Below are 27829 nucleotides of genomic sequence, written 5' to 3' on the forward strand. Positions count from 1 at the left end.
GTAAGTAATAAAGATTTGGTAATTATCAACGCAGACAAAGGAGGTGCAGTGGTAGTGTTAGATTGGTGTGACTATGACATTGAAGCACATAAACAACTTAATGATGCTAAATATTATACAAAAATGCCACTGGACCCCACCTTGGTTTTCAAAAGGATATTGATGACTTTTGAACTCTGCTGTTGATAATGGTATTATTGATAAGAAAACACTTTATCATTTAACTATTACTGATCCTACTAGACAACATATTTACTTTCTACCAAAAATACATAAGGATTTTTCACATCCACCTGGAAGGCCCATTGTGTCAGGTATGGGGTCGATTACTGAACCTCTTTCTGAATTTCTAACTATGCATTTAAAGCCGTTGTTACTATATGTAAGATCACGAATACAGGATACTACTCAATTTTTGAGTATTGTAAATGATATGCAGTTGGATTCAGATTGGTTACTCTGTACCTTGGACGTAAGTTCACTCTATACCAACATTCCACATTGGGGTGGACTTGATGCTATTGAATTTTGGCTCAATGAATCTAAATTATACCAACCTGGGTTCAATACTCTCCTGTTGAATTTGACTGAGCATGTTTTGACTAAAAATGTTTTTTTCTACAACCAGGAATGTTACCTACAGATCAGAGGTACAGCTATGGGGGCATCCTTTGCCCCCATTTATGCTGATCTGTTTATGGCCTATATTGAACAAATTATGATTTATGACGACACTCATAATTTGTTCTTGCCAGAAATTGATATCTGGCAGATATTTGGATGATTGCTGGATGGTGTGGAGATCGGATATTCCATATCTTCAGGAATTTATGGAATACCTGAATGATAATATATGGGGAATACAATTTACTATTACTTATGACCGAGAATCCATTACATTTTTGGATGTTTTGGTAACTAGAAACAATGATAACACCTTAACAACTGAAACCCATAGGAAATTCCCCCAATACAATACGATTCTCCACGCATCCAGCTTTCATCCAAAACATATTGCAAAGAACATCCCTAAATCACAATTTATTAGGATTAGGCGTAATTGTTCTGAGTATAACACTTTTGTCAATCATGCTCAGGATTTGCATAACAGATTCATTGAGCGGGGCTACAGTTCAGGATATGTGACCATGGCTCACAACTATGCATCGGGTCTACATAGACCTAATTTATTAACATATAAAAAGAAACATATAAAGTTCAATAAACTTAGACTCACTACGACATTTGGTAGAAATACCAATAACTTTATCAAGATTATTAGGGATAACTGGAACATACTGGAGGCTGATGTCAGAATCAAAAACATTATCCCGAACAAATGCCTTTTTTCTTTTCGTAAGGGCAAGAATTTGGCTGGTCACTTTAATCACTACAAACATCACTATGAGTCCACTTTACCACAGGTATATCAAACTACCATCTTGGGTGATAAGCTTATTGGTTCCTTTCCATGTGGCCACTGTGTCAATTGTAAGCATATGTTGAAAACTAAGGAGTTCACCAGTAGGAATACTAATACAGTTTTGACATTAGATTTTTGCTAACTGTAACACAGATTGGGCCGTTTATTTGGCATGTTGTACCTGCCACTCATTTTATGTTGGGCAGACGTCAAGACCAGTTAAACTACGTATCTCTGAGCATCTCAGTGATATTAGATGCCATAAGATAACCAATGCATTATACAAACACACTCTCACGCATAGCACTGCAAAATTTCATTTTACCATTATTGACAAAATTATTGGTGACAGAACCATTAAGAGTGGTTGGCATAATAAACTCAACCTTAAAGAAAAGAAATGGATAACAAAATTAGGTGCACTATTTAATCCTGGGTTAAATGATTGTTTATAATTAAAAATCTGAACATATGATACATGTTTGTTGAACAAATGGAGTTTTAATATCCAGAATACATACATATGTTTATTAATTATATATATTGACATAGTTAATCTCAATACTATAGTATGTACTCTGATTTGTAACGCACTTTGCATATATGCATATTTATATATTTTTGTTCAATATTGGATTATGTATAATTGGTGCTTTAATATTCGGAATACAGATTTATGTATATATCTTAAAAATATATATATATATAAAAACAGCTAATCCTAATATTGATGAATGTATTCAAGTCCTTAAAAATGAAAAATTTTTTGAATGTATTTACATTCATACTAATTTTTGTTATCTATGCTGTTTGTCAATCAGCACATGTTTAAAATTTTGTAACCAATCAGCATGGCTTTATCTGTTTAAATACAGCATTTTTGTTTTGGCTCCTTGCTGTACACTGAAGAAGGCTAGGTTTTTAACCATTGCCGAAACCGGTTTGTTTTTGGATGCCATTATGCTGTCTGGGTAGTTTTTATTAAACTACTCTTTTTCTGACTCAGTCTGCTTACTGCTGGCTTATTTTTTGTTTCTTATATCTAGGGATGTCATTGCCCCCCTTTACTCGTACCTCATTAGGCCAAGCATTGACTATAATGCTCCCTTTGACATGTATCTGTCCGGGCATAAGCAACATCTGGAATGCCCATAGAGATACCTTACTAAAAAGATAGAAGACCTAAACAACATATCCTACATAGACTGTCAAAAAGTCCTGTCACTACACTTGGTATCCTACAGACTGCTAAGAGGTGTCCTGTGTCTGGAATACAATGCATCATCCGACCCAATACTGACGGATTTACTGCACAATAACAAGTCAAATGGCATCTGAAATACTTGATCAAGGGATCTAAACCTCTTCTGCAACATCAACAAAATGGTTTGGAGGGACAAGTATATTTTGCAGAGGATACCGCTGCTCTGGAACAGACTCCCCATCCACCTGTCCATATTCAAGCGCAACTTGGATCTATGGATGGGAAACAGAAAGTTTACCCCAGGACTGCCCCATGTATTACTAATGAACAGAGGAAGCACCTACATGCTTTATTCCATGCATGGATCTCTATAAAATATCTATAGGATGATCCTAGTAGTTCTTATTGGGGTAATATATAATTATCAACCATAAAATGGGTAAAGTTACTATATATATATATATATATATATATATATAATCAAATGGGATTGGTTATTTTGAGCACAAAAAGGGAAATTGGCTAGGCTTAAAACAGACAACAAGGTCAGTTACCCTAGTACTTACATATGAATCTATAAAAATCTGTGGTTTTCTGGCACGAGTGACGATTAAAGTTTCTAGACCACTGTTTCCAAAACTGTGGTCTGTGGATCCCTGGGTGTCCATATGATAAATTCTAGGGGTCAGTGAGCTCACTTGCACCCATCTGGATTTTGGACATTGTCTGCGACCGACCTTGTGAATGAAAAAAGAGAAAAGAAAAGAAAGAAAAGTTGTGCTGCTCATCATCAATTTATTTAAAAACAAAAATAAAAGAAAAATACTTTCTTGTCTGTGGCTACACAGCTTAATTTCCATGTCCGAGGCTAAACAGCTGCTTGAGTTTTTAGAGAAGAAGAAGAAGGAACAACTACCGCATTTACGGCTGAAGCTGAGCAGTTGCTCACTTGCCCTGTGTTTTCTGCTTGACAGAACTTGGTGGGAAATATAAACAACTGTTCTCTTCCCTCTAAGTAAGACAGGTCCTGGATTTTTGTTGGTCACTGTATGGGTATGCTTTCTCTTCCTTTTGCCAGCTAACAGAAATTACTGCAAAGCTGATCCAGATGATCTTGTTGAAAGACCCTGAATGTATTTTTTTTTTTAAATCAAGGCTTGAATAAGAAGCAGCGCAATTGAGAGTATAGCTGTCAGCTGTCAAGATTTTCACAGAATGTCCAGATTTTTGTCTCATATTTTAGTCTGTTTGTAATAAAATTGTGTTTGTCTGGCAAACCCCTGACAAATCATTTAGGATAGAAGTCAGAAAATAATGGCAGACATTTGAGCTTTAGACTTCATATCCTTCAGAAAATTCATACTAATGCAAAACCTGTCATTCTATCAACTTTCGAAGTTTGTAAGAATAATATTTAAAATGTGTTCTTAGTTTTGGACCTCTGCCCCCCCCCCCCCCCAATCACAGACTTTGTCTAGATTTCTTGTTTTGAAGAGATTGAGAGGTATGGTGTGTGTGTGTGTATTTGTGTATAAGAGGGAAACAGGTGCATTTAGGAGGTAGGTAGCATACCCTTCAGCTGTCCAAGTTTTCACAGAATGCCCAGATTTTGCCTCACATTTTTAGCCTGTTTCTAATAAAATTGTGTGTTTTCTGGCAAATCATTGAGGACTGAAGTCAAACAATAATGGCAGACATTTGAGCTTTAGACTTCATATCCTTCATAAAATTTGTACTAATGCAAAACTTGTTGTTTCCGTCAACTTCCTAAGTTTGTAAGAGCAATATTTAAAATGTGTCCTTATTTTTGGCCCTCTGCCCCCCTCCCCATTATGACAGGCGTTGTCTAGATTTCTTATTTTGAAGAGGTTGAGAGGTATGGTGTGTGTGTGTGTAAGAGGGAGGCAGGTGTGTGAGTGTATATATGTGCATAAGAGGGAAAGAGGTGTGTTTAAGAGGTAGGTAGTATACCCTTCAGCTGTCCAGGTTTTTGCAGAATATCCAGATTTTTGCATCATATTTTTAGTCTGTTTCTAATAAAATTGTGTTTTTCTGGCAAATCCCTGGCAAACATACCTCTCAACCTCTTCAGCACAAGAAATCTAGACAAAGCCTGCCATAATAGGGGGACAGAGGGCCAAACCCAAGGGCACGTTTTAAATATCGTTCTTATAAGCTTAAAAAGTTGACAGAACAAGTTTTGCATTAGTACGTATTTCCTGAAGGATATGAAGTCTAAAGTTGAAATGTCTGCATTACTTTCTGACTTCAGTCCTCAATGATTTGCCAGCATACCCCTCAACTGTCCAGGTTTTTGTAGAATGCCCAGATTTTTGCCCCATATGTTCATCTGTTCCACATACAAAGGACTGAAGTTGCTAAATATGCCAAACATTTGAGTTTTAGACTTCATATGCTTTAGACTGGAAAAATGCATACTAACACAAATCCTGCTATTCAAGTAATTTTCTAAGTTCATGAGAGCAATATTTATAGTCTACCCCTATTTATTTCAGGCTTTGTCCAGATTTCTTGCACTAAGAGGTTGAGGTGTATGTGTGAAAGTGAAATGCCCTAGCTAGGGTTAGCAAGTGGTTAGTAATTTGCTTAGGCTCAAACCCTATATCTTAGCTACAGGAAACAAGAACCTGAATCCTCTCTACCCCACCGACTAAGCCGGATTTTTCATGGAATTGAGTTTCAGGTGCATTTTTCAAGGAATTTAATTTCAAGTGTATTTTCAAGGAATTGTGAGCTTCAAGAGAAGAGACGTTTACTGTTGCTTATGTTGTCTGTTTACAATGTGCAACTGTTATGTTTAGCTAGCAAATGGTATCACTATTGTGGTAGAGAATTTTAAAGCAGTGTTAGTCGCACAACAAGTAGCATACTTGCATCTTAATGCAGAAATCTGTGGGTTCTGTTCCCATAGCATGCAGCTGGATTGCTGATAGTGTGTTGCATTTTAAGGGAGTGGGGTGCTGAAGTCCTGAATTAAGTCTTCCTTTGGATGAGATACCTAGCAACTATGAACCTCTTTTCAATTTGTCATCCATGCAATATTACCAGTTTACTATTTATTTAACAGAACATAATAATTAATTATAGATGACTCAAATAACTTTTGCATCGTCCTAAAAATGTTCGCATGGGACCTATGCTTTGAAAACAGTCCAAAGGTAAACTAAATTCGCCACTGCCCAGACGCATTTTCTTTGAACGTGGGTTTTAATGCCGTTTCAATGAATGCGCTTCAAAGGCAGAGACGTTTTTATGCTGTTTTCATTGTAAGACTGTATCGTTTTTAGTTTTAGCAAATGTCTATCAGTGTTTGTGCTATAAATTTTTGAAATAAAAAAAAAAAAATTAAATCCATACATCTGTAATGCACACTTGAGGATTTTGGGCAGTAAGCCAGCATTTATGGTAAATGGGGAGAAACAGTTAATTAATGGGACATCGAATTCCCTGCATGGGTCGGGTCAACATAAGGTATGCGTACCTATAGGGGTCCGAAAAACATTTCCTTTATAAACACCTCCAGCTAGCAAAGTTTCAGAACCTTTGCTGTAGGTAATAACAGACATTTCAGTTTCAGACTTCACATCCTTCAGCAAATCCAAAACTTGCTATTCTACTCCCTTTTAAATCAATAAGAGCAATAATTTTAGGCTTTTGTCCCCGTTATTTTTAGATGTGTCCACATTCTTACTGCGTTACAAAATCGAAACATTCCGACAGTTGTGTGCGACAGTTTGAGGTACAAAAAAAGCATTATTTTATTTCATGACGGTGAACAGTTTATTATCTGGATATATCACACATTAGTTCCGAATTCTTACTGATATTATTTATAAGCCACACACACGCATATACATGTGTTATCATTTAGTAACTCTTGTAGATCAAGATACACACCGAGTTTGTTTGCGTCTTTCGGCTTTTCCCCGTTAGGGGTCGCCACAGCGGAACTCCGGTCCGCTAACGATTGGCACTAGACAGCACCGCAAGATAAACACAGAGTAAGCCCCCGAAAAAAAAAACCTTACTAGCACCATCCCTGCAGTAACTAGAGAACAAGTTTCGCTTAACCTTTGCGTCATCGTCTGGCAGCTTGACCCTGTCTATCATCTTCTTCTTTTCCAAGGCTCCTCCCAACTGGGCCGGAGTTACTTAGCACTGTTAGATGTTCAGCTTAAATAGTCCGCCGTTTACTTCAACTCGTGTAACGGGAAATTGAAAGTATTTGAACATGTTTTTGAAATTGTGTGTTTTTCTTCTTCTTGTGGCCTTTTTTGTAGAAACCATACCTGGAGGCTGGTATGCTGCTAACCCGAATGACCCCGCTATGATCGAGGCTTTAGATTTTGCATTGATGAAGTACAATGAGGGCAACAATGACAGGTTTTTAATTAAATTGGAAAGTCTAGTCAGTGCACAACAACAGGTTAGTAACACCATCGTGGATATTGTTTGTTGTTTGGCTTTATACTAAAAGCTTTGGAACATTAGTGTTTCCAGAATCTTGCATAATTGAAAACCACTTGTGATGTTATGTTAAGTCATGATCTAATTTTTTGAGAAGCCTGTTATGTTTTTCAGGACTGAGAGGAATGCGTACACTGTCACAGAGCAGAATATAATAGCTGCAATGCCAATTACTGGCTTATGCTGTGTTGTATGGCATCGTTAATTTTTGATTATTAGTTGATGCTTCTTATTATGGTTGTTAGTCCACGCACACATCCACTTCTTTAGTTGGCTCTCATCCTCTTAGTGCAAAAAATCTGGACAAAGCCTGCCAAAAGGGAGGAGGAACAAAGACCCAAAATAGGGGCAAATTTTAAATACTGATGTTATAAACTTAAAAAGTTGGTAGCATATCTCTCAACTGTCCAGATCTTTGCCTCATATTTTTGTTCTTAGTCATAAAATTTGTGTTCTTTTGGCAAATCACTGAGGATTGAAGTCACTAAGTAATGATGACATATATTTGAGTTTCAGAGTTCATATCCTTCAGAAAAATGCATGCTAACACAACTCATGTTTTTCTAGCAAATTTCCAAGTTTATAAGGGCAGTATTTAAAATCTGCCCCAGGTTTTGGGAGTTTGTTCCCCCATTATTTTAGGCTTTGTCCAGATTTCTTGCTGTAAGAGGTTGAGAGATATGGTTGCTAGAGTAACAGAGTTTGTGTTAACATATATTTTTTGAAGGATTTGAAGTCAGAAACGCAAATGTATGTCATTATTTAGTGACTTCAGTCCTCAGGTCATCCCAGTGGTTTGTCAGAAAACCACAAATTTTGGGATGAGTAGATCAAAACTGTGAAGCAATAATCTGGACATTCTGTGAAAATCTGGACAGTTGAGAGGTATGCTCAACTTCTTTCCTCAGAGTTCTAGACAAAGCCAAAATAATGAAAGGGGGTCAAAAGGCAGAAATCAGGGACTTTTGTGAATATTACTGTTAATTATGTTAAAAAGTAGTAGGATATAAGGTTTTGCATTAACATGCATTTTCAAAACAAGTAAGTATAAGACTCTTAATAGCTGACATTATGTGTAAACCTTGGCTTTAGAGGTTTGTCGCTGTTGAAGTGACACCCTGACCCCATGTGCAAAAAAGGGGGTGTGGATGAGTGGATAAGGGACTGATGAATGAATGGATGGATAGATGGGCTGTAATTCTCAATGATTTAACAAAAAAAAAGTATGACAGTCAGGGCAAAATCAGGGATAGCTGAGAAATATGGTGGTGTGGTATTTGGAATAGCCCATACTTCTGCGTATGAAACCTTACAGCTCCTGCTAATGAATGTATCATATTGTTCAGCTTTTGGTGGTGAGTTATTCCACTGATATATTCAGTTTAAGATGTTTTCAAAATACTTATTTGTCTCCATAAAGAGATGTGTTTTGTGTGTTATCATCATAGGATTTTCCATTCCTTTTTTCCTTACTGTTGTATGTTTATAGCTGTTTCCTTATCCTGTCCTTAAATATAGCTGTTTCTTATTTCTGAACCTCTGTAATGTTCGTTTATTAAGTTCCCTCTTTGTATTTTTTTCTTTCTATAAATCTTGTCCTCTTTGTCATGTGCATACATCTCAACTTGGATCTAGATGAAGAAATATGGACAAAGCTAAAAATAACGGGGGGCAAAGGCCCTAAATCAGGGACAGATTTTAAACCTTGCCCTTGTGAAGGACGTGAAGTCTTATTCAAATGTCTGACATTATTTATTTAATGATTTCAGTTCTCAGTGCTTTGTTTGAATACCACAAATTTTATGAGGAACAGGGCAACAATCTGGACAGTCTGTGAAAATCCGGAGAGTTGAAAGGTATGCCAATCTATTGGTGTTGGGTATTTAACACCTTACTGTGTTTGCATCATGGACTGGATTGGGAAATGGCATAATGGTCAAGATGTTTACCTCACAGATAAAAGATACATGGTTTGGGTTCACACCTTTAAAGGGATTGGGAGATGGTGTAATGGTTAAGGTGCTTATGTTACAGACACAAGGTCCAGGATTTGATTTTCACCTTCAAAAAGGAACTTGGTTAGATTTAGGCCCACAAGGGTAGCTAGCCTAGTACCTCTGTAAGAAACTATGACAAGTCTTGATTCATTCATTTATGTCTTCTAGTCAATATAAATATATAAATTATATATATATAGTACCTGTCACTTTCCAGGACAAACTCATCCTTTCTAAGTTGCAATAACATGTTCCTAATTGAAATTTTAGGTTCTTTTTCACAGAGAACTACAGAACACAACAGAGGGAATTACAAAGTGTACCTAGCAACAGCTGAAGATGGCAGGAAGATGAGACAGGTTATAATGGGTCTGTGTTATTCTACACAATCACTTTTATAGCTGTCAGAAAATTATATTGCTTTTGCTCCGGCCTGTAAGTGCATCATAGATGTCTCACTCGTGACATTTTTTTAGATAAGACTTGGCAATGGAGTCTTTTGAGGTTTACATCTCAGAGAAGAAATTCTTTAAAATATAACCTGAAGGTTTTTTTATTTGGATGTTCCCCCAAAACTGTAAAGACACCGGGTAGGATTCACGAAGGCTTACACAGAGTTTAAGAGTAGTGTAAGCCTCCCGATCCAGGAACAGCCCAAACCTCCGTGTAAGAGACAGCTAAAACGTCTCTTACACGGACTGGGCGTGGAAATGCTCAATACCTCATTTGCAGCTGAAAGATATGCAAATGGGGTATTTGAACGATCCAGGAAGCCCAAAGCAGTCCGTGTAACGGACGTTTTAGCTGCAGAAATGTACTCAGCTGACAACTTGAGTACATTTCTGCAAAATTGACAACGGAGCTATGTCAGCTCCAAATAAAGGGTGCATATGTGTTATCTAGCATGCCAATGGCCAAATATGTGGCCATTGGCATTAAAAAGTGTTGCAAAATTATTTAAAATAACTTTTTTTTTTCCGGGGGATTTTGATGTTTAACTGCAGCGCACACCCGAGCAAACGGGGTGCGCTGCCTAAAAGTGAAAACCGAAGCTTATAAGCCCACAATTGTGGGTTTTATGTATTACATGGAATGACAATGCAGAGACTAGCAGACCAAAAACAATATGGCCACCGTGTAGTGGTTGCCAAGGGGGGGAAGCTCAGTGTAAGAGATGTAACTAAGCATTACTAGGCAATCCTATGTAAATGAGGGTTACAATACTGAATCACACTGCCACATAGCTAATGAGCACTGTTCGAGTAGTGTAAGAGTTACAGAAGGGGGAGGAATAGAGTAAGAGGTAGGTGACATCACGGGGGGAATGATAGAAATAAATGTATCACATTGGAGGGCAGTGTAACATGACAGACAGACATCAGGGAGAGAGGTGTGTCCCAACAGAACACTAGGAAAGTCAAGAAATAGAGGGTGCACACTATCCCTACATTCAAACTTTCTTTATATACGTGCATGTGCGCGTGTGCGCGCGTGTAAGGCAGGTTCAACATGTGGGAGCGTGTTGCAAACCGTTTACAACGGTTTGTGTGGGCGTGCACGTATATAAGGCAATGTGCGCGCGTTTTACCATGAATCAGCCAAGTCCACACCGTGTAAGGATGTGTGCGTGCGTTTTAAGTAACTGTGAGCGTGCTTAAGCTGGTGTGCACATTGCTCCCCCTGAGGAAACAGAGAGGAAACAGGAAACAACCAGAATACAAGGAAGCTGCCAGAGGATACTGCTGGAGTTAATTGGTGGAAACAATTGGAAGCAGGCAATTACACAGGCAGACTAGAAGCCCCACCCAGCACTTAAAACACTGCAAAAAGCAGTGCAGGGTGTTTCTCTCAAGAGATACTGCAAGAAAGGAATAAGCTATCAGAATTGAAAACTGAAAAAAGCTGAACTCAGAGCAGAAATGCTAGGGGCTGCCATAGCTGTTATAATCAGGCATAGGCAAATTGCTGAGGGTGGTGACAATGCAGATGCTGACAGACAACCCAGAGTGAGGAGAAGGAGGAGACTATACAGGCCCAGGGTCACCTACCATGGGTTACATGAGCTGGAGATAGTAGAGCGCTACAGAGTGGGCAGAGACCTTTTGCAGCAAATTGTTGAGCTGTGCAGGCCACGTCTCACACACAGAACCAACAGAGGGGAAAGAATACTAGCAACAGGTACCTTCCAGAGACCAACTGGTGATATGATGGGGATATCACAGGCATCAGCCTCCAGGGTACTGCACCAGTTCCTGGATGCCATATCAGCACATGTTGGTGATCATGTATATTTCCCCAATGCCCGTGAGGTATTGGCCAGCAATATGCGTCTCTTCCAGCAAATAGCGGGATATCCTGAGGTACTGGGTGCAATAGACTGCACGCACATATGCATCAAAGCACCAGCCGGTGAGCGGGGTAGAGCCTATATTAACCGCAAGGGATTCCCCACCATCAACTGCCAGGTCGTGTGTGATGCCCAGGGCATAATAATGAATGTGTGTGCTGGCTGCCCTGGGAGCTACCACGATTCCCACATCTGGCATCTGACGCAGCTGTACCAATCATTTGCCAGTGGGGACTTCCCACACGGACACCTAGTGGGGGATGCAGGTTATGCACTTGAGCCGTGGCTGATGACACCCATCAGAAATGCACACACACCTGAACAGGAACGCCATAATGAGGCACACGCACAAACACGTAATGTCATAGAGCATGTGTTTGGGCTGCTCAAGTCACGGTTCCGGTGTCTGGACACATCTGGTGGAGCCTTGCAGTACACACCAACTACATGTACCCAAATGATCATGATATGTGCTATGCTACATAATATGATCCTGCGGAAACAGCTGCAGCAGGACCAGCATAGGGCTGGGCCAAACATACCCCCACCATTGCCAAGGCCACCACAGGCAGAGGGTGACTCGGAGGAGGAACAACCTGACCTTGCCCCAGTAGGCAGAAGGAGGCGTGTCCAGTATGCCCTGGCCTTGGCAAAGAGGCAACGCATAGCACATACACTGGCTCAGTAGGAACACTGGGAATGATACCCCCTCCGACTCACTCGTACAGTAACAGGGACGCCTAACATGACACAACCTGCTTCCAAACATGTACAGGGAGTGTAGTATGTGCATCCGACAGAGGCAGCCCTGCAGCACCACCTGAGGCATGAATGCCATGTGTTAAGTAATGTAACACCATGTACCATATGCACACCTGAGGACCCTGACTAACATCCACCCTCACCATTCATAAACCACAAAAACACAAACCCACCTTTATAGGTACCACAAGGGATAGGAACCTAGATGTAATGCTACCCAATGCCAGAAGTATAAACAGCAAGATGCATGCTGTGTAAACGCACACAGTATAGAGAATGTAGATATCAGTGCTGTAATAGAAAACTGGGTCAAAGCCCACATCAGCACCCTAACACTACCAGGTCACACCTCATACAGTGATGTACAGCTGCAAAAATATGGAACAAGCTACAAAACGAGGGTGACTAGCAGTAAATGTCATGGATAACCACACCCCCATGTTGGTACCACAACAAGAAGCAACATGGATTAGCCATGGTCAAATACCAATGGCTAAAACTGCCTACTACTATATAGCTTGCTGCAGACCACTGTCCTAATAGCAGGAACTGCACCAGGCCTATGTTGGAATACAGGAAGATATCAAGCCCCCCAAACCACATTATATTGCTTGACTGACAATACCTACACATACACCATAGTTTCATAGTTTACTACTAGGCTATTTGCCGTAGTGCATTTATAAGCCTAGCCATAGTGATGTGGCTATTGCCACCCCTTATAGTGGTAATAAGTGTACAGAATAGATTCCGAATATTGTGACTCTGACTTAGTAGTGACACATTATGACCCCCTTACTTAATCGAATAACTTGACTGTGCCTCTGTCTAGTAGTGACACAGGGAGGACCCCTGGGGTAAACCTACAATCTCACATCCACTTGTCCAGATTTCTCTTGAAGAGAGTCAGTGAGGGACTCTGTCTAACATGAACTTTCTTTGCTAGAGTGTGAGAAGCCTCTGAGTTATGACTCTGTCCCTCCAGCATGTCCTATCCATGTATGTGCTGAGGTTCAAATCTTTAGCTCTCATGGTTCTGGTGGATTTGGATTGCTTGCAGTGGAGCATGTCCACCAAATCCTGATTGGACATGGTCCTGTATGTCAGGCGTAGGTCACCTGTAAGTAGGCGGTATGCTACTGAATAAAGCTGGATTTCCTTTAGTCTGGAAGCATATGGCGTGTTGTAGACCCTTGATCCTCTTGGTAAGGTACATTTGGGGTCTCTCCAGCTGTTGCAAGTGCTGGGTGAGGTACATACCAAATGGGGCTTTGTTTTCAATCATGGGCCTGATAAGGGAGCAGTATAGGGGTACAATGACTTCCTTTGATCTGGATGGAAAACCCTTCATGATAAGGTGGGCAAGATAGAAAGTCTTTCTAACCACTTTGGCAACATGGGTGTCAAACGAGAGGTCACTATCTACATGGGTCCCCAGGTGTCTGATTTGTTTTCTGTACTCAGTGGGTTGCTGTCTATGTATTGATTTGTGGGTACTTTGTTCCTCCCAAAGGGGATGACTACACATCAGTTGCATTCAGTTTCAGGCCATGATTCCGGCACCAGCTATCTGTCTTTGTGAGGGCATTCTGTAGGATGTGTGTGCCGGCTGATGTATTCACTATGGTGCCTAGGTTGCAGTCATCTGCAAACTTTGTCAGCCACAACCCTCCTATGTTTGCTTTCACATCTGAAAAGTAAATGCCAAATAAGAGGGGTCCCAGGACAGATCCTTGTGGGACACCACTTGTGACTGGCTTTGAATCTGACAAGACACCTGCAATGTCGACTTTATGGGTTCTGTTTCTTAGCCATTTTGCAACCTATCCTGTGACATATGGTTTAATATTTCAGCTGTTGAGCTTGTCTATGATGCCTGAGTGGGGTATTGTGTCAAAGGCCTTAGCCAAGTGCAGGTAGGCTGTGTGGACCGCTTAGCCCTCATCAATGGCCCTACTGACAGTTTCAAAATAGTCAACTAGGTGCAAAAGGCAGGATCTGCCCTGTACAAAGCTGAACTGGGTGGGATCAAGGGTCTGTATGTCACCAATGTCTCTGTTTAAGAGCTCCATAATGACTCTTTCCATAGCTTTGCAGACAAGGCTGGTTAAGCTTGTGTGGTGTTAGTTCCCAGGGTCTGTGGAGGCATCTCCTTTGTGGAGTGGGACCACTGTTGCTGTACGCCATTGTTCAGGTACATATCCTGTAGCAAGGCTAAGGTTAAATAGCATTTGTATATACGGGTTTAGCTCCTTCTGGAGTTCACATAGCACGCAACTGGGGATACCATCAGGTCCCATTGATGCTGTGTTCATGTCTTTGCTGAGTGCGGCTCTCACATGGACATCTGAGATGACAGTGAGGTTACATTCAGCTGTGATAACTATCTTCTTTTGGGGGTGAGGGAGGGGGAAAATTGCACTGAACCTGTCTGCCAGAATGTTGCCAATATCTGTCAGGTCACTGAAATATATGTTGTTGTGTATCAACTCTGAGCATATCTGAGGGTTCCCACCCTGGTTTCTGACATAACTGAAGAAGGCATTGTGGTTATCTTAATTGTCTTTGGTGATTTTTGTCTCAAAGTTGACCTTGGATGTCCTTATGAGAGAATGTAATTTTTTACTAGTGCTGATCACAGCTGCCTTCCCTTTAGGAGATGTAGCTCTGTCTTGCATTAGTATCCTTCAGTTGTTATACAGTTTGTTTATGGCTGGGGTCCACCAGACAGGCCACTTTCCCTTGGTGGAGAAGGTCTTGGTTTTATTTGTGATTGCATGGTCCATGCTTTCTTGGAGATGTCAGTAGGAAGCGTCTGTGAAGGAGTCACCATTGTGTGTTGTGGTTTCCACTGGCCCAGTGGGCTTAAAGGATACCATCTCAGTCTGAAGAAGTGTGAAGTCAGCTTTTGAGACGTTTGTCACTATACTCTTTGTATTATACTAGCACCGACACATTTGTAGACAATTTTCCAGAATCCATCAGACAAAATGGACATGCAAAATGTAACACTTCCACAAGAGGGGTAAGCATACTGGATGTGATAATCAGAAATATGTGTACTGGATGTCAAGATGAGAAGTGTATCCCTCACTGGTAAGACCAGACCATAGAGTAATCACACTGTAGTTACACATCCTGACCCCAGTCCCTGGCCAGAATACCACAGTGAAACACATGTATAAAGCATAGCTTGCACCCCTACAAACCAATGTGGAATCCATGAAAGGCTCTGTGCAAGTCCAGAATATGGGACACACTGCAGAACATGTCATACAGGCATACCATGAACACAGCCAAGAGTGCTTGGAGTCTGCAATCACAAATAACAACAAGACACAATGCCATACACCCAGGCATCCGGCATGCTGGACTCCAGCAATTACTAAACCATTGAAGAGAATGAGGAAGCTACCACATGATAGATCAAACATAAAAAGTGAAGTAATCAGTGATCACTAGTATGGCAATAAAATGTGTCCACACATACAATCCACTAAGGCCAGGCAAAACAAGTAGAATCTGTGAATCCAGTGGCAATGTGACACCTGTCCCAAGTAGATACACAACAACAACTCACCCCAATAAATACAAATATATGTGATAGATGCAACCAGGTAGCCAAACCGGAGCCTGAGGACCCCCAAATCAGTACTGTCAAAACTAGTCAGGAGGACAAGGTAACCACATACACCACAAACCCAGTCCCACATAGACCTATAACGACTGTAAACCAAACACATAAACACAAAAACATTCCCAGAGGCCCTAATTACAAACACACAACACCAACACAAGCCTCCAAAGCAGACACCCAATAAAACAACCTCCAGACATAGCACATGTAACACATAGTACCACATAGTACACAAAGCTGGTGTGCCAAACAGTCACAGGACAGAAGGAGAAACAACATGCCTGATACAGTTGTAATAGGTGACTCCATAGTGAGACATGCTGCTGTTCCAGGGATGGCTTGCACCTGTTACCCATGAGCGTCTGGATATTGCCTAAGGCTTTTGCAACCTACAGAGATCCTTTCGTAGGCAAGGCCGAAAAGACTAACCCACCACCATAGAAAACAAAACTGGAAAGAAACAGAAGGGTAATGCTGATCAATGCCAGATGTGTAAACCTCAATATGCATGCTCCTGAGGCCCTCCCCAGTATGGAGAACATTGATGTCTGTCCAGTGATAGAAACCTGCTGCAAGCCTCGTGACAGCACACCAGCACTACCAGGTAATACCACATATCATGTGTTATGGCCACAAAACCTGGAACAAAACATAAAAGGAGGGTAAGTATCCACATTCGGCACAGACACCTATACGTCCGGTTAACTGACAATGCTTATGTCATTGCAGTCCACCCATGTGCAACTAACCATAGGCAAGACTGCTGTACAGTCTGTAGCATGCTACAGACCACACTCTCACACACAGGAACCCCACCCCACTGTCCTGAAGACACTGGACAGTATGAATGTACCATCAAATACAAAACAAGGTACACACAAATTACCACATAGGTGGTAAACCATTATGTGTGGAAGGAGTAATCAGGGACCTAGTGACACAAGTGGACAGTAACCTGTTATGTGACAGTCACATCGCCAATTTGGCTAGGAAGACTGTCTATATTGGACACTGTATCATGAAAGGATTCACATCTGCGTCAACAAAGGTCATTGTGCCCCTATACTGTTCCCTTATCAGACCATATTGTAGTACAATGCCTCATTTGGGATGTACATTACCTGGCACCTGCAGCAGTTAGAAAGACCTCAAAGGTACCTCACCAAGAGTCAGAAAGGGTCTCAAATATATCTCATGTGCTGCCTGGCTGTAGACACCACAGCTGAATGCAGTCACATACTGCGCCTACACAGAGGCATTGTATGTCTGTTGTACAAGTCCATGTCCAACACAGAAGTAATGGACATGCTCCACCCCAGAAAACTCAAAGCCATCGGAGCTGTGTGAGTCAGATGTCAACCTCAACACATAATCAAATAGGATGTGCTGGAGGGACAGATACCTAACCCTGAGGCTCTCCACACCCTGGAACAGAATACCACTACATGTTAGGCAGAGCCCCTCACTGACACTCTTCAAAAGGAAGTTTGCAAAATGGATGGATAATTGTAGATGTACACTGGGGGTCTTTACTGTGTCATGTCCAGACAGAGACACAGCTAAGTAAATCATAAATGGCCATAATATTCACATAGCAAGGGGTGGCAAAAGCCACACACACTGTGGCTAGGCTTACAGATGCCCTAGGGTGGATAGCCTAGTATGAACCTATGAACCTATTATGATACAAATTGTACAGGACACTAAGGATAACCCCAAGGCTGCTGCAACTGATGGTATTGAGCGTGTTGTGAATTCCCAGATATGCTCTGGATCACACAAGTATTACAAACAACATACCAAACACACACACGTATTGCCAACATACATCCTGACAGGTGCAGTGCAACCCCCCCCCCCAATGCAAAATATCTTTCCCAGCAGACTGCTGCCTCCCTGACATTATGTCAGCCTTACCACAGGATATGTGCCCAAAGAGGAGTGTACAACAACAGTGGTCGTTCTTAAGAAAGGTGTCGCCTGAATGGATACTAAAATCAACCACCACAGAATCCTGAGAAGCTTGGTCTGCACAGCTATGGAAAGGATCAGCATGTACCATAGACATACAGATATTGGGGATCTATTGACACCCGACCCTACCCAGTGTGGGTTTATTAAGTGCAGACCCTGCCCCTAAACATGTGTGACTCAGTTGAAACAGTAATTGAGGTCACTGATGAGGGCAGTGTGGTCCACACAGTGCAGCTGGACCTTGCAAAGCCTTCCATACAATACCCTACGTGTTCAATATAGATATGCTCACAAGCTTATATATACACCCCTATGTCACTAGAGGGGTTGCAAACCAGACCAACGACAGAACTGACATGGTCAGACATGCTGCAGCCATGTCAGACTACAAACCACATATAACAGATATCCCACAAAGCTTGGTCCTGGGACCTTCCCCGTCTGGTATATATGCCCCATAGGTACAGGCCAACATGTAAGGACTGTGCCTGAACATGTTTGCAGAGGACTACAAACCGCCCAACATATCTGACACTCCAGCTGACACAAGCATCCCACAAAAGGGCCACATAGAAACAGACAACTGGTGCCATAGCCATGTCAGCATGTTAAATGGAGAAAACTGTATAGTCAACCTCTGTGGATATACAGTAAGTGACCACCAATTACCACATAGGTGTTAACCCATTACATACTTAACATGTAATGACAGACCTGGGTATACAAGGTGATAGATATCCTGCATTGGACAAACATGTGGCTGTAGTGTTAACAGAAACAGTCCATATACCAACCTAATCATGAAGGTTATGACATCTACATAAGGGGAGGTCATTGTGGTTCTGCAGTTATCCTTCATCAGCATTACAATTGACTACAACAGCCCCTGTGGGGTGTACCTCAGCAGACACCTCCATCAACTGTAAAGTCCACAACAGTACCCCACCAGGAGTATCAAAGAGCTTGAACAGATGTAATGTGTTGCCTGATTAAACAGAGTGCAACTCCACACACTGCCATGCTGGCCACCCAGACGCAAGCTGTGCCTGATGTAGAAAGCCATGTCCAAGCTGGAATCAATGAACATGCTGCACCTTGTACAATCTGAATGGCAGTGAGCTATGCACATGAGGGACCTGAACCCCAGCACTGACATACATAGGACAAGCTGTACTGCATTATCCATAACACAGAAGCCACCCCCACGCATGAAACTACCAGTACAGGTTATCCATAGAGTCACTTGTTGATTCTCCTCAACAGGAATCTTAATGAGTGGATGGGAGATGGTAGGTTTACCCTGGGTGTCACTGTTATGTCACGGGTAGACAGAGGCATAGTATACTAAACATGACATATGTCATGCCAAACTACACTTACAATGTGTCGAAGGACAAACACACTCTCTGACTAGCATTAGAAATGGCCTAAGGCACATCGGTAGTGTTTGCCAATGTACGCCTATGTTGTGGAATACACTACTGATGTTGGACGAGGCTGTTGTAAGTAGTTAATATCTGAACATAATGCAACATGGTCAGATAGGTTCATAGGTTTATACTAGGCTATCTGCCCTAAGGCATTTATAAGCCTAGCCCAGAGTTTTGTGGCTTACGCCACCCCTTATATGGAAACAATACTGTGCCCATTAGTTTGTTGTGCTTCTGTCCAGCAGTGACAGAGACGATACCAGGGGTAAACCTACGATCTCCCATCCACAGGTCAAGATTCCTGTTGAACAGAGCCAGCGAGGTGCTCTGCCTCACATGGACCGGGATTCTATTCCACAGCATAGGGAGTCTCTGAGTGATAAATCTATCCCTCCAGCATGTCCTACTTATATCCCTGCTAAGGTTTAAGTCACTTGCCCTAGTGGTTCTGGTGGATTTGGAGTTTTTGAGGTGGAGCATGTCCATTAATTCCTGGTTGGACATGGCCTTGTATGTCAGACACATGTCACCTCTGAGCAGACGGTATGCGACTGAATAGAGCTGGAGTTTTTTCAATCTGGCAGCATATGACAGATGTTGGAGTCCCTTTATCCTTTTGGTGAGGGACTTTTGGGGTCTCTCCAATTGCTGCAGATGTCGGGTGAGTTACATCCCGAATGGGGCATTGTACTCGATCATTGGTCTGATAAGTGAAGAGTACAGGGGAACAATGACCTCACTAGATCTGGATGTGAATCCCTTCATGATCAGGTGGGCAATGTAGAAGGTCTTTCTAACCACTTTAGCAACATGAGTGTCAAAAGAAAGGCCACTGTCAACCTGGGTCTGTGCTTAGAGGATTGCCACCTATATGGTAGCTTGGGGTTACCTTGCTTTTCCCGAAGGGTATGACTATACATGTTTTGGCATTTAACTTCAGGCCATGGCTCTGGCAACAGCTATCAGTTTCCGTGAGTCCCTTCTGAAGGATATCCGTGTCTGATGCACTTTCCACTATGGCGCCCAGTTTGCAGTCATCTGCAAACTTTGTCAGCCAAAGTCCTCCAATGTTGGTCTGTACTTCTGAGAAGTAGATGCCGAACAATAGGGGGCCAAGGACCGAGCCCTGTGGGACACCACTTGTGACCGGCTTGGAGTCTGACATAGCGCCAGCAACTCTAACCCTGTGGGTCCTGTCCTTCAGCCAGTTTGCAACCCATCTTGTGACATATGGGTTTACATTTAAGTTGGTAGGTTTTTCTACAATACCCGAGCACCCCTTTGCAAGGTCAAGGTAGGCTGTATGAACTGCCTTTCCCTCATCAATGGCCTTAGTGACTGTTTTGAAGAAGTCGACCAAGTTCAAAAGGCATGATCTGCCCTTGACAAAGCCAAACTAGGACGGGTCCAATGTCTGCATGTCCCCTATATCTTTGTTTATGAGCTCCATTATGATCCTCTGCATAGCTTTGCCGACTAGACTTGTTAAGCTTATGGGGCGGTAATTACCAGGGTCCGTAGAGGCACCGCCTTTGTGCAGATGTGCACAACTGGACCCTAACCAGGCTGTTGTGCTCACTATGGAAATGTAAAGCAGTGATAGGACTAAATCCCAGGATACTGTCCACCACAGTGAAAGTACTGAACCACTACACTATACAGTACTACAGTGTTAGGTCAGTATGAACAGATGTTGACAGTTGTATGCAAAGTATCCCATGCAAAACCTGCAGGCACAGTATAATCCCTGTTGTGTTCACACAAAAAGCATTTGGACAGTAACTACACAACATGACACAGAACACACAACCATAAACAGGAGATATTTGTTGAAGTTCACACTCATCCACAAATGTGATGGGCTGCAGAGTTCAACATATGGAAAGCTCACACTGGGCATGCTCACACACTTTGATAAATGAGACATCTTTCACACAACATGCCATGGGAAGGCTGAACTGGGCATGCTCACACACTTAGTCCAAATATCAGTTTAGCATTTTGCCACATATATCTGGTATATGTACGTGTTATTCCAGTAACCAACAACATTATAGCAATCTGACCAGTGCTCACACTTAAATGACTACAGAGACATACATGATATAGTGGATGTCCCCCATATGCAAACATCGTCCACAGATACACAAGTTGTTCATACAAACAGGTAATGTTATGGCAATAAAGACCTGCAAACACTGCTATTAGCACCTAATAATGTGCATTTGACAGTTAAACATATGGGTGTAGAGGTCAACACTAGGCTGTTTGCCCTAGGGAATGACAGCTTATCCAGAGTGTGTGTGTGTGTGTGTGTGTGTGTGTGTGTGTGTGAGATTGTGGTTGGTCTGTGTGCAAGTCTGTGTGAGGGTAATGTTCCTCTTAGCAACTGGGAAAACACACCATAGGATGCTCATTCCCCTTTCTAAACACTGATGATGTCAGCACCCTACAAGTATATCAGGAGAAAAGAAATCTCCCAGTAATCCGAATAGCGCACTCTGCTAATGCGTCCGTCTCTAGTGTCATAACATAGTTAGGTAGGGGTTTGAAGTGTGTGTGAAGTGGGGTTAGTGTGTGTGTAAGTGTGTATGAAAGGAACATCCCTTTTGGCAACTGTGAAAACACACCACAGGATGCCCATTCCCCTTTCTAAACACTGATGATGTCAGCACCCTTTAAGTATATCAGGAGAAAAGAAATCTCCCAGTAATGCGAATAGCATGCTCTGCTAATGCATCTGTCTCTAGTGTCATAACATAGTTAGGTAGGGGTTTGAATCCAGCAAGTGGCAAGTGTGTGTGAAGGGGGGTTAGTGTGTGTGTAACTGTGTATGAAAGGAACATCCCTTTTGGCAACTGTGAAAACACACCACAGGATGCCCATTCCCCTTTCTAAACACCGATGATGTCAGCACCCTATAAGTATATCAGGAGAAAAGAAATCTCCCAGTAATGCGAATAGCGCGCTCTGCTAATGTGTCCGTCTCTAGTGTCATAACATAGTTAGGTAGGGGTTTGAATCCAGCAAGTGGCAAGTGTGTGTGAAGGGGGGTTAGTGTGTGTGTAAGTGTGTATGAAAGGAACATTCCTTTTGGCAACTGTGAAAACACACCACAGGATGCCCATTCCCCTTTCTAAACACCGATGATGTCAGCACCCTATAAGTATATCAGGAGAAAAGAAATCTCCCAGTAATGTGAATAGCGCGCTCTGCTAATGCGTCTGTCTCTAGTGTTATATAACATAGGTAGGGGTTTGAATCCAGCAAGTGTGTGTGAAGGGGGGTAAGTGTGTATGAAAGAAACATCCCTTTTGGCAACTGGGAAAACACACTACAGGATGCACATACCCCTTTCTAAACAATATCACAATTATTTATGGCTTTTGATTCCAGACATGTCACGTGTGTTTTACTCACACAGAATGCCCTTGTGTGCGGGTTGTTTCTCACAATAATGCATGACATCGATTAAACCAGTTATGGCAATGCACACATGATGTATGTGCCAAATACACATATGTACCTGTGACTTTCAATAGTTACCATGTGTGATGCCTGCCACATGTGAATACATGGTATTTGCACTGGGTAACATTATGACTGTCGTCTTCTGTGCAGGTGCTGCATGTGGGATGTGTATATACAGTGTGAGATGTAGATGGTATCAACCTAGTAGTGAGGGATACACACCTGGTCTGGGGCATATAGTCTACATGTTGTTGATGAAGAGGTGCTGCATGTTTCCACCTGTTGTGGGAGTGGTAAGAAGTTGTTCCATAGCAATGCAGTGACCGCATGCTAAGAACCTTTCAGCTAGGGTGTTGTAGCTACAGTAATTCATTAGCATTCAGTAATATGTCAGCATTCCTGGTGAGGGTATGATGCCAACCAAGGTCAGGGTTCTACCAGCCTGTGCCACTTGCTCAGTGAGCCCTTCCATGTTCCCTATCATGTATTCCAGTGAGGGACATCACACATCAGCTGTAGTGGCATGGACAATGACTGAGTCATATGTGTCCATGCATCTGACTGACCTGTATGCTTGTGTTATGTGGTGGACCATAGTGCCCCATGAGCATATCACTGTGACCTTCACCTTGTCCAGCCTGGTGAGCATGACCTCACTGTACTGGACAATAAAAGTACCTAACACAACTGCAGCAGTAGTGTTGTATAGCTGTACAGACTGTGCTTGTTTGGCACACAGGATTTGTGTGCTATGTGTTATGCGTGCTGTGTTCAGGCCTAACGTATGCCTGTGTGCCAGCTGCAGAGGTGTCTGCCACTCAGGCAGGATGCCATTCTTAGGCTCCACGAATGGCCCTGTGTGTTCCCGTGCTTGTATTGCTGTCAGTGTAAGTCTACATCAGACTGGTATTGCAGTCACTGTAGTATTTCATGCCACCTGACAGGTTATGCCAGTACTGGGTTCAGAGTGCTTAGTCCACAGTTTGGCTATGTGTTTCCATCTCATACATGTGTTGTACATCCATGGGTAGGGGATAGGGTTGACTGTGTACATGTGGCAGCTGTGACATTACTACATGACTCACATATTCCACAACTGTACCATAGAGGTGACTGACAACTGACCTTTGCACATGCTACCATAGTATTGAGATTGCATTGGTGATTAACAGCACATAGGGCCAATGGTGAACAAGATACATAGGTTCATAGGTTCATACTAGGCTATCTGCCCTAGGACATTTATAAACCTAGCCAGAATGTGTGTGGCTTTCACCATGCATTGTAAATCTATCTTGCTATGCCCTTTTCCAAGGTTAGTATACTGTGCCTCTGTCTAACAGTGACACATAAGTGATACCCAGGGTAAACCTACAATGTCCCATCCAGTCATTAATATTCCTCTTGATGACAGTCACTGAGTGACTCTGCCTAACCTCTATTGGGATAATATTCCAGAGTGAAGGGAGCCTCTGAGTTATGAATGTGTCCCTCCAGCATGTCCTATGTATATCACTCCTGAGGTTCAAGTCTTTCCAGCGTGTAGCTTGATGGGATCTGGATATTCTGAGGTGCAGCATGACCATTAAGTCAGGGTTTGACATGGCTTTATATGTCAGGCACAGATTGCCTATGAAGAGGCAGTATGCCACTGAGTAGAGCTGCTGTTTCTTTAACCAGTCAGTATGTGGCATCTGTTTGAGCCCTTTGATCCTCTTGTTGAGGTACTTTTGTGGTCTTTCCAGTTGCTGCAGGTGTCTGGTAAGGTGCATGCCGACAGGGGCATTGTAGTAAATTATGGGCATGATGAGGGATGAGTAAAGCGGCACAATGTCCACCGCTGATTTACATGTGAATCCCTTCATGATGAGGTGGCCTATATAAAATGTTTTCCTAACCACTTTGGCCATGTGGTTGTCAAATGAGAGAATGCTATCAACTTGTGTACCCCAAGGTCCATAATTCCTTCGTCTGCACTTAATGGATTAACACATATGTGGTACTTTGTGGTCACTTTGTTTTTGCCAAAGGGGATGACTATACACTTTTTGGCATTCAGCTTGAGGCCATGGCTGTGGCACAAGTCGTGTGTTTCTAAGAGGCCCTTTTGGAGGATGCATTTGTTGGCTGGAGAGTTGATTATGGCGTCCAGTTTGCAGTTATCTGCAACTTGCTCAGCCACAGTCCTTCCATGTTGGCCTGTACCTCTGATAAATATATACTGAACAAGACAGATCCCAGGGCTGAGCCTTGTGGGACACCACTTGTAACTGGTTTTGAGGCTGACATGGCTCCAGCAATTCTAACCATGTGTGTTCTGCCCTTGAGCCACTGTGCAATATCTGTAGTGACATAGGGGTTAATATGTACACTGGTGATCTTCCCTAGAATGCACAAGTGGGGTATTGTATCAAAGGCTTATGCAAGGTCCATGTAGGCTGTGTAGACCACCTTCCCCTTGACAGTGGTCTTGGTGACTGTTTCAAAGAAATCAAACAGGTTTGAGAGGCAGGATCTGCCATTAACAAAACCAAACTGTGTATGATGAAGTGTCTGTAGGTCCCCAATATCTATATTTATGAGGTTCAGGATGATCCTTGCCATAGCTTTGCAGACCAAGCTATTCAGACTTATGGGGCGATAGTGTCCAGGATCCGTTAAGGCACCACCTAAATGTAGAGGGACAACTGTTGCTGTACACTACTCTTTGGCCACATATCGTGTAGTAAGGCTGGGATTGAACAGTAGTGTTATGTCTGGGTGTAGCTCTTCTTGGAGTTCATGTAGGACACAGCCTGGGACACTGTCTGGTCCCATTGATGCAGTGTTTATTGCTTTGGAGAGGGCAGCTCTTACCTGAGCATCTGAGATGTCAGGGGGGGGCAGCACACTGCTGGGAGAAATATTTGCCCTTTTGGTGTGGAGGGGGGGAGAAGGTAGCAGTGAACCTGTCCACTAGGATGTTGGCAATGTCTGTGTGTTTACATCTTGGACTACCTCTGAGCATATCTGGGAATTACCACCCAGGTTCCTAACATAACTACAGAAAGCCTTGTGATTATCCTCAGTGTCTTGTGGAATCTGCTCTCAAAGATGGCCTTAGACAATCTTATGAGTGCCTGTAGTTTTATTCTAATACTCATCTGTGATGCCTTCACATTTTGGGAGTTTGTTGTATCATTTAGTAGCTTCATCCTTCTCTTGTATAGTTTGTTTATGGCTGGTGTCCACCACACAAGACATCTGCCTTTGGAGGATTGGGTCTTGCTTTTATTTGCGATTGCATGATCCATGCATTCCTGAAGGTGTCCATAGAATGCCTTTATACAGGTATCTGCAGTCTGGTCCATATTTTCAACAAGCCTGGGTGCTTTGAAGGTTTCCACATCATTTATGAGGAGTGCGAACATGCTTTACAAGAGTTGTTGACTGTATTCTTCTGTGCAGGGGGTGGCCTTGGGATGTGAATATCCAGTGAGATTAGTTTATGGTCTGATCTTACCAGTGAGGGATACACTTCTGGTCTGGAGCATAGAGTCCCCATGTTGGTGATGATCAGGTTCAGTATGTTTTCCCCTCTTGTGTGAGTGGTAACAAGTTGTTCCATAGCATATTGGTATATAAATTCCAGTAATCTGTGGGCTAGGGTGTTGGAGCTACAGTCATGCTCCCAGTCTATGTTTGGGTAGTTTAACCCACCCAATATAATGGTGTATGGACAGACCTACATATTTCCAACTGTTTTCAGGAAGGCCAAGTGCGGTTCTTGTGTTTGTGAGGATGGTCTGTAGCAGGCTATAACCTGGAAGGCAGTTTTACCCATTGTTACTTGCATATGGATAGTCTCTGATGTTTGGTGCTTTGCCACCAACCTGGAGGTTTGGGTATCTTGGATGAATATCAATACACCCCCTCCTTTTGTGGTTTTGTGCAAATTTTGGGCCTGAAAAGCATGGCATGAGGTATAACTTGGTAGTGCTGGAGTGCTGTTGGTAGCCCTGAATCCGGTATCTGTTACTGCACAGATAGCAATGTTCTCCATGCTGAGGAATGTTTTGAGTGTGTGCATCATCAGGTTTAGAGTCCTGCAGTGGCATATATGACTGCTGACGTGGACAGATGCCAGGTAAGTCATATGCAAAGTGTCACAGGCAACGTACATGTGCACAGGAGAAACAGTGACATTCTGTCAAGCGAGACATGAACATACATATAGTAAGCTATGCAGATGTCACTAGGAGTCCACAGAAGCTGTGTAACTCTGCATGGCAGGTCGGATCAGTATTCCAGGGTAACTGCAAGGAAACATGCATGCAAAAATAGCTACTGTAAGCAGGGCTGCATGTAGTCCATTGTACAACAAACAAGCTACCACTTTCAGTAGGTAACACTGCAAATGCTCACCAGCTGACATATGAATACCTATGTCACCAAAGGTGATACTTACCAGAACACGGACAGAAATGACATGGCCAGACACGCTGCATCCCACATGAACACATATCTCAAGCAACACAGACCTCACAAAGTCAGTGTTCTTAACAGGCACAGCCCATAAGGCCAAACACAATGTGTGACACACCTATAATAGGTGATGCCATAGTCAGACACACTGACGTCCCGCCCTCCAGACTGAGCAAGGTGAGGGTCACATTTAGCTACCTGTCGGGTGATAGAATGTGCCACATAACACAAGCACTTGGGTCACTCCACAGCAAGTACAAGTATGAGGCAGTCATTGTCCATGCTGGTGTGAACAACGTGAGACGTACCTCCCTGGACCACATGGAAAGAGACACAGAGGAGCTCTTACATCACCCTCTCAAACTCAGGAATCCCACACAGCCTTCATGACGACACAGGAGAGTATAGATTTCTCTGTAAACACCATCATACTGGGTGACGTCAACTACCCAAACATAGACTGTGAACATTACTCAAGCCACAATACCCAAGCTCTAGGGTTCCCATAGTTCAGAAACTCTTTAGCTATGGAACAGGTAGTCAACATTCCCACAAGAGGGGAAAATATACTAGACCTGATCATCACAAACATGAGTACAAAATGCTCACCACTTGAAGTATATCCCTCATTG

The 27829-nt window shown here is 42.5% G+C and overlaps 1 protein-coding gene across 1 annotated transcript in view; it reads left to right on the top strand.

The window, feature by feature from the left end:
• The first annotated feature begins 6636 nt into the window (after nt 1-6636).
• LOC122790693 (cystatin-2-like) overlaps nt 6637-27829 on the top strand; it is a 128058-nt gene continuing 106865 nt past the window's right edge. Inside the window, exon 1 of the mRNA XM_044058238.1 lies at nt 6637-7074. Coding sequence (XP_043914173.1) covers nt 6880-7074 — 195 coding nt within the window. The 5' untranslated portion in view covers nt 6637-6879. The remainder of the gene's footprint in view (nt 7075-27829) is intronic.

The sequence above is a fragment of the Protopterus annectens genome, chromosome 1.part2, assembly GCF_019279795.1.
Source record: "Protopterus annectens isolate FY-2018-M chromosome 1.part2, PAN1.0, whole genome shotgun sequence".
NCBI classification, from domain to species: Eukaryota; Metazoa; Chordata; order Ceratodontiformes; family Protopteridae; genus Protopterus; species Protopterus annectens.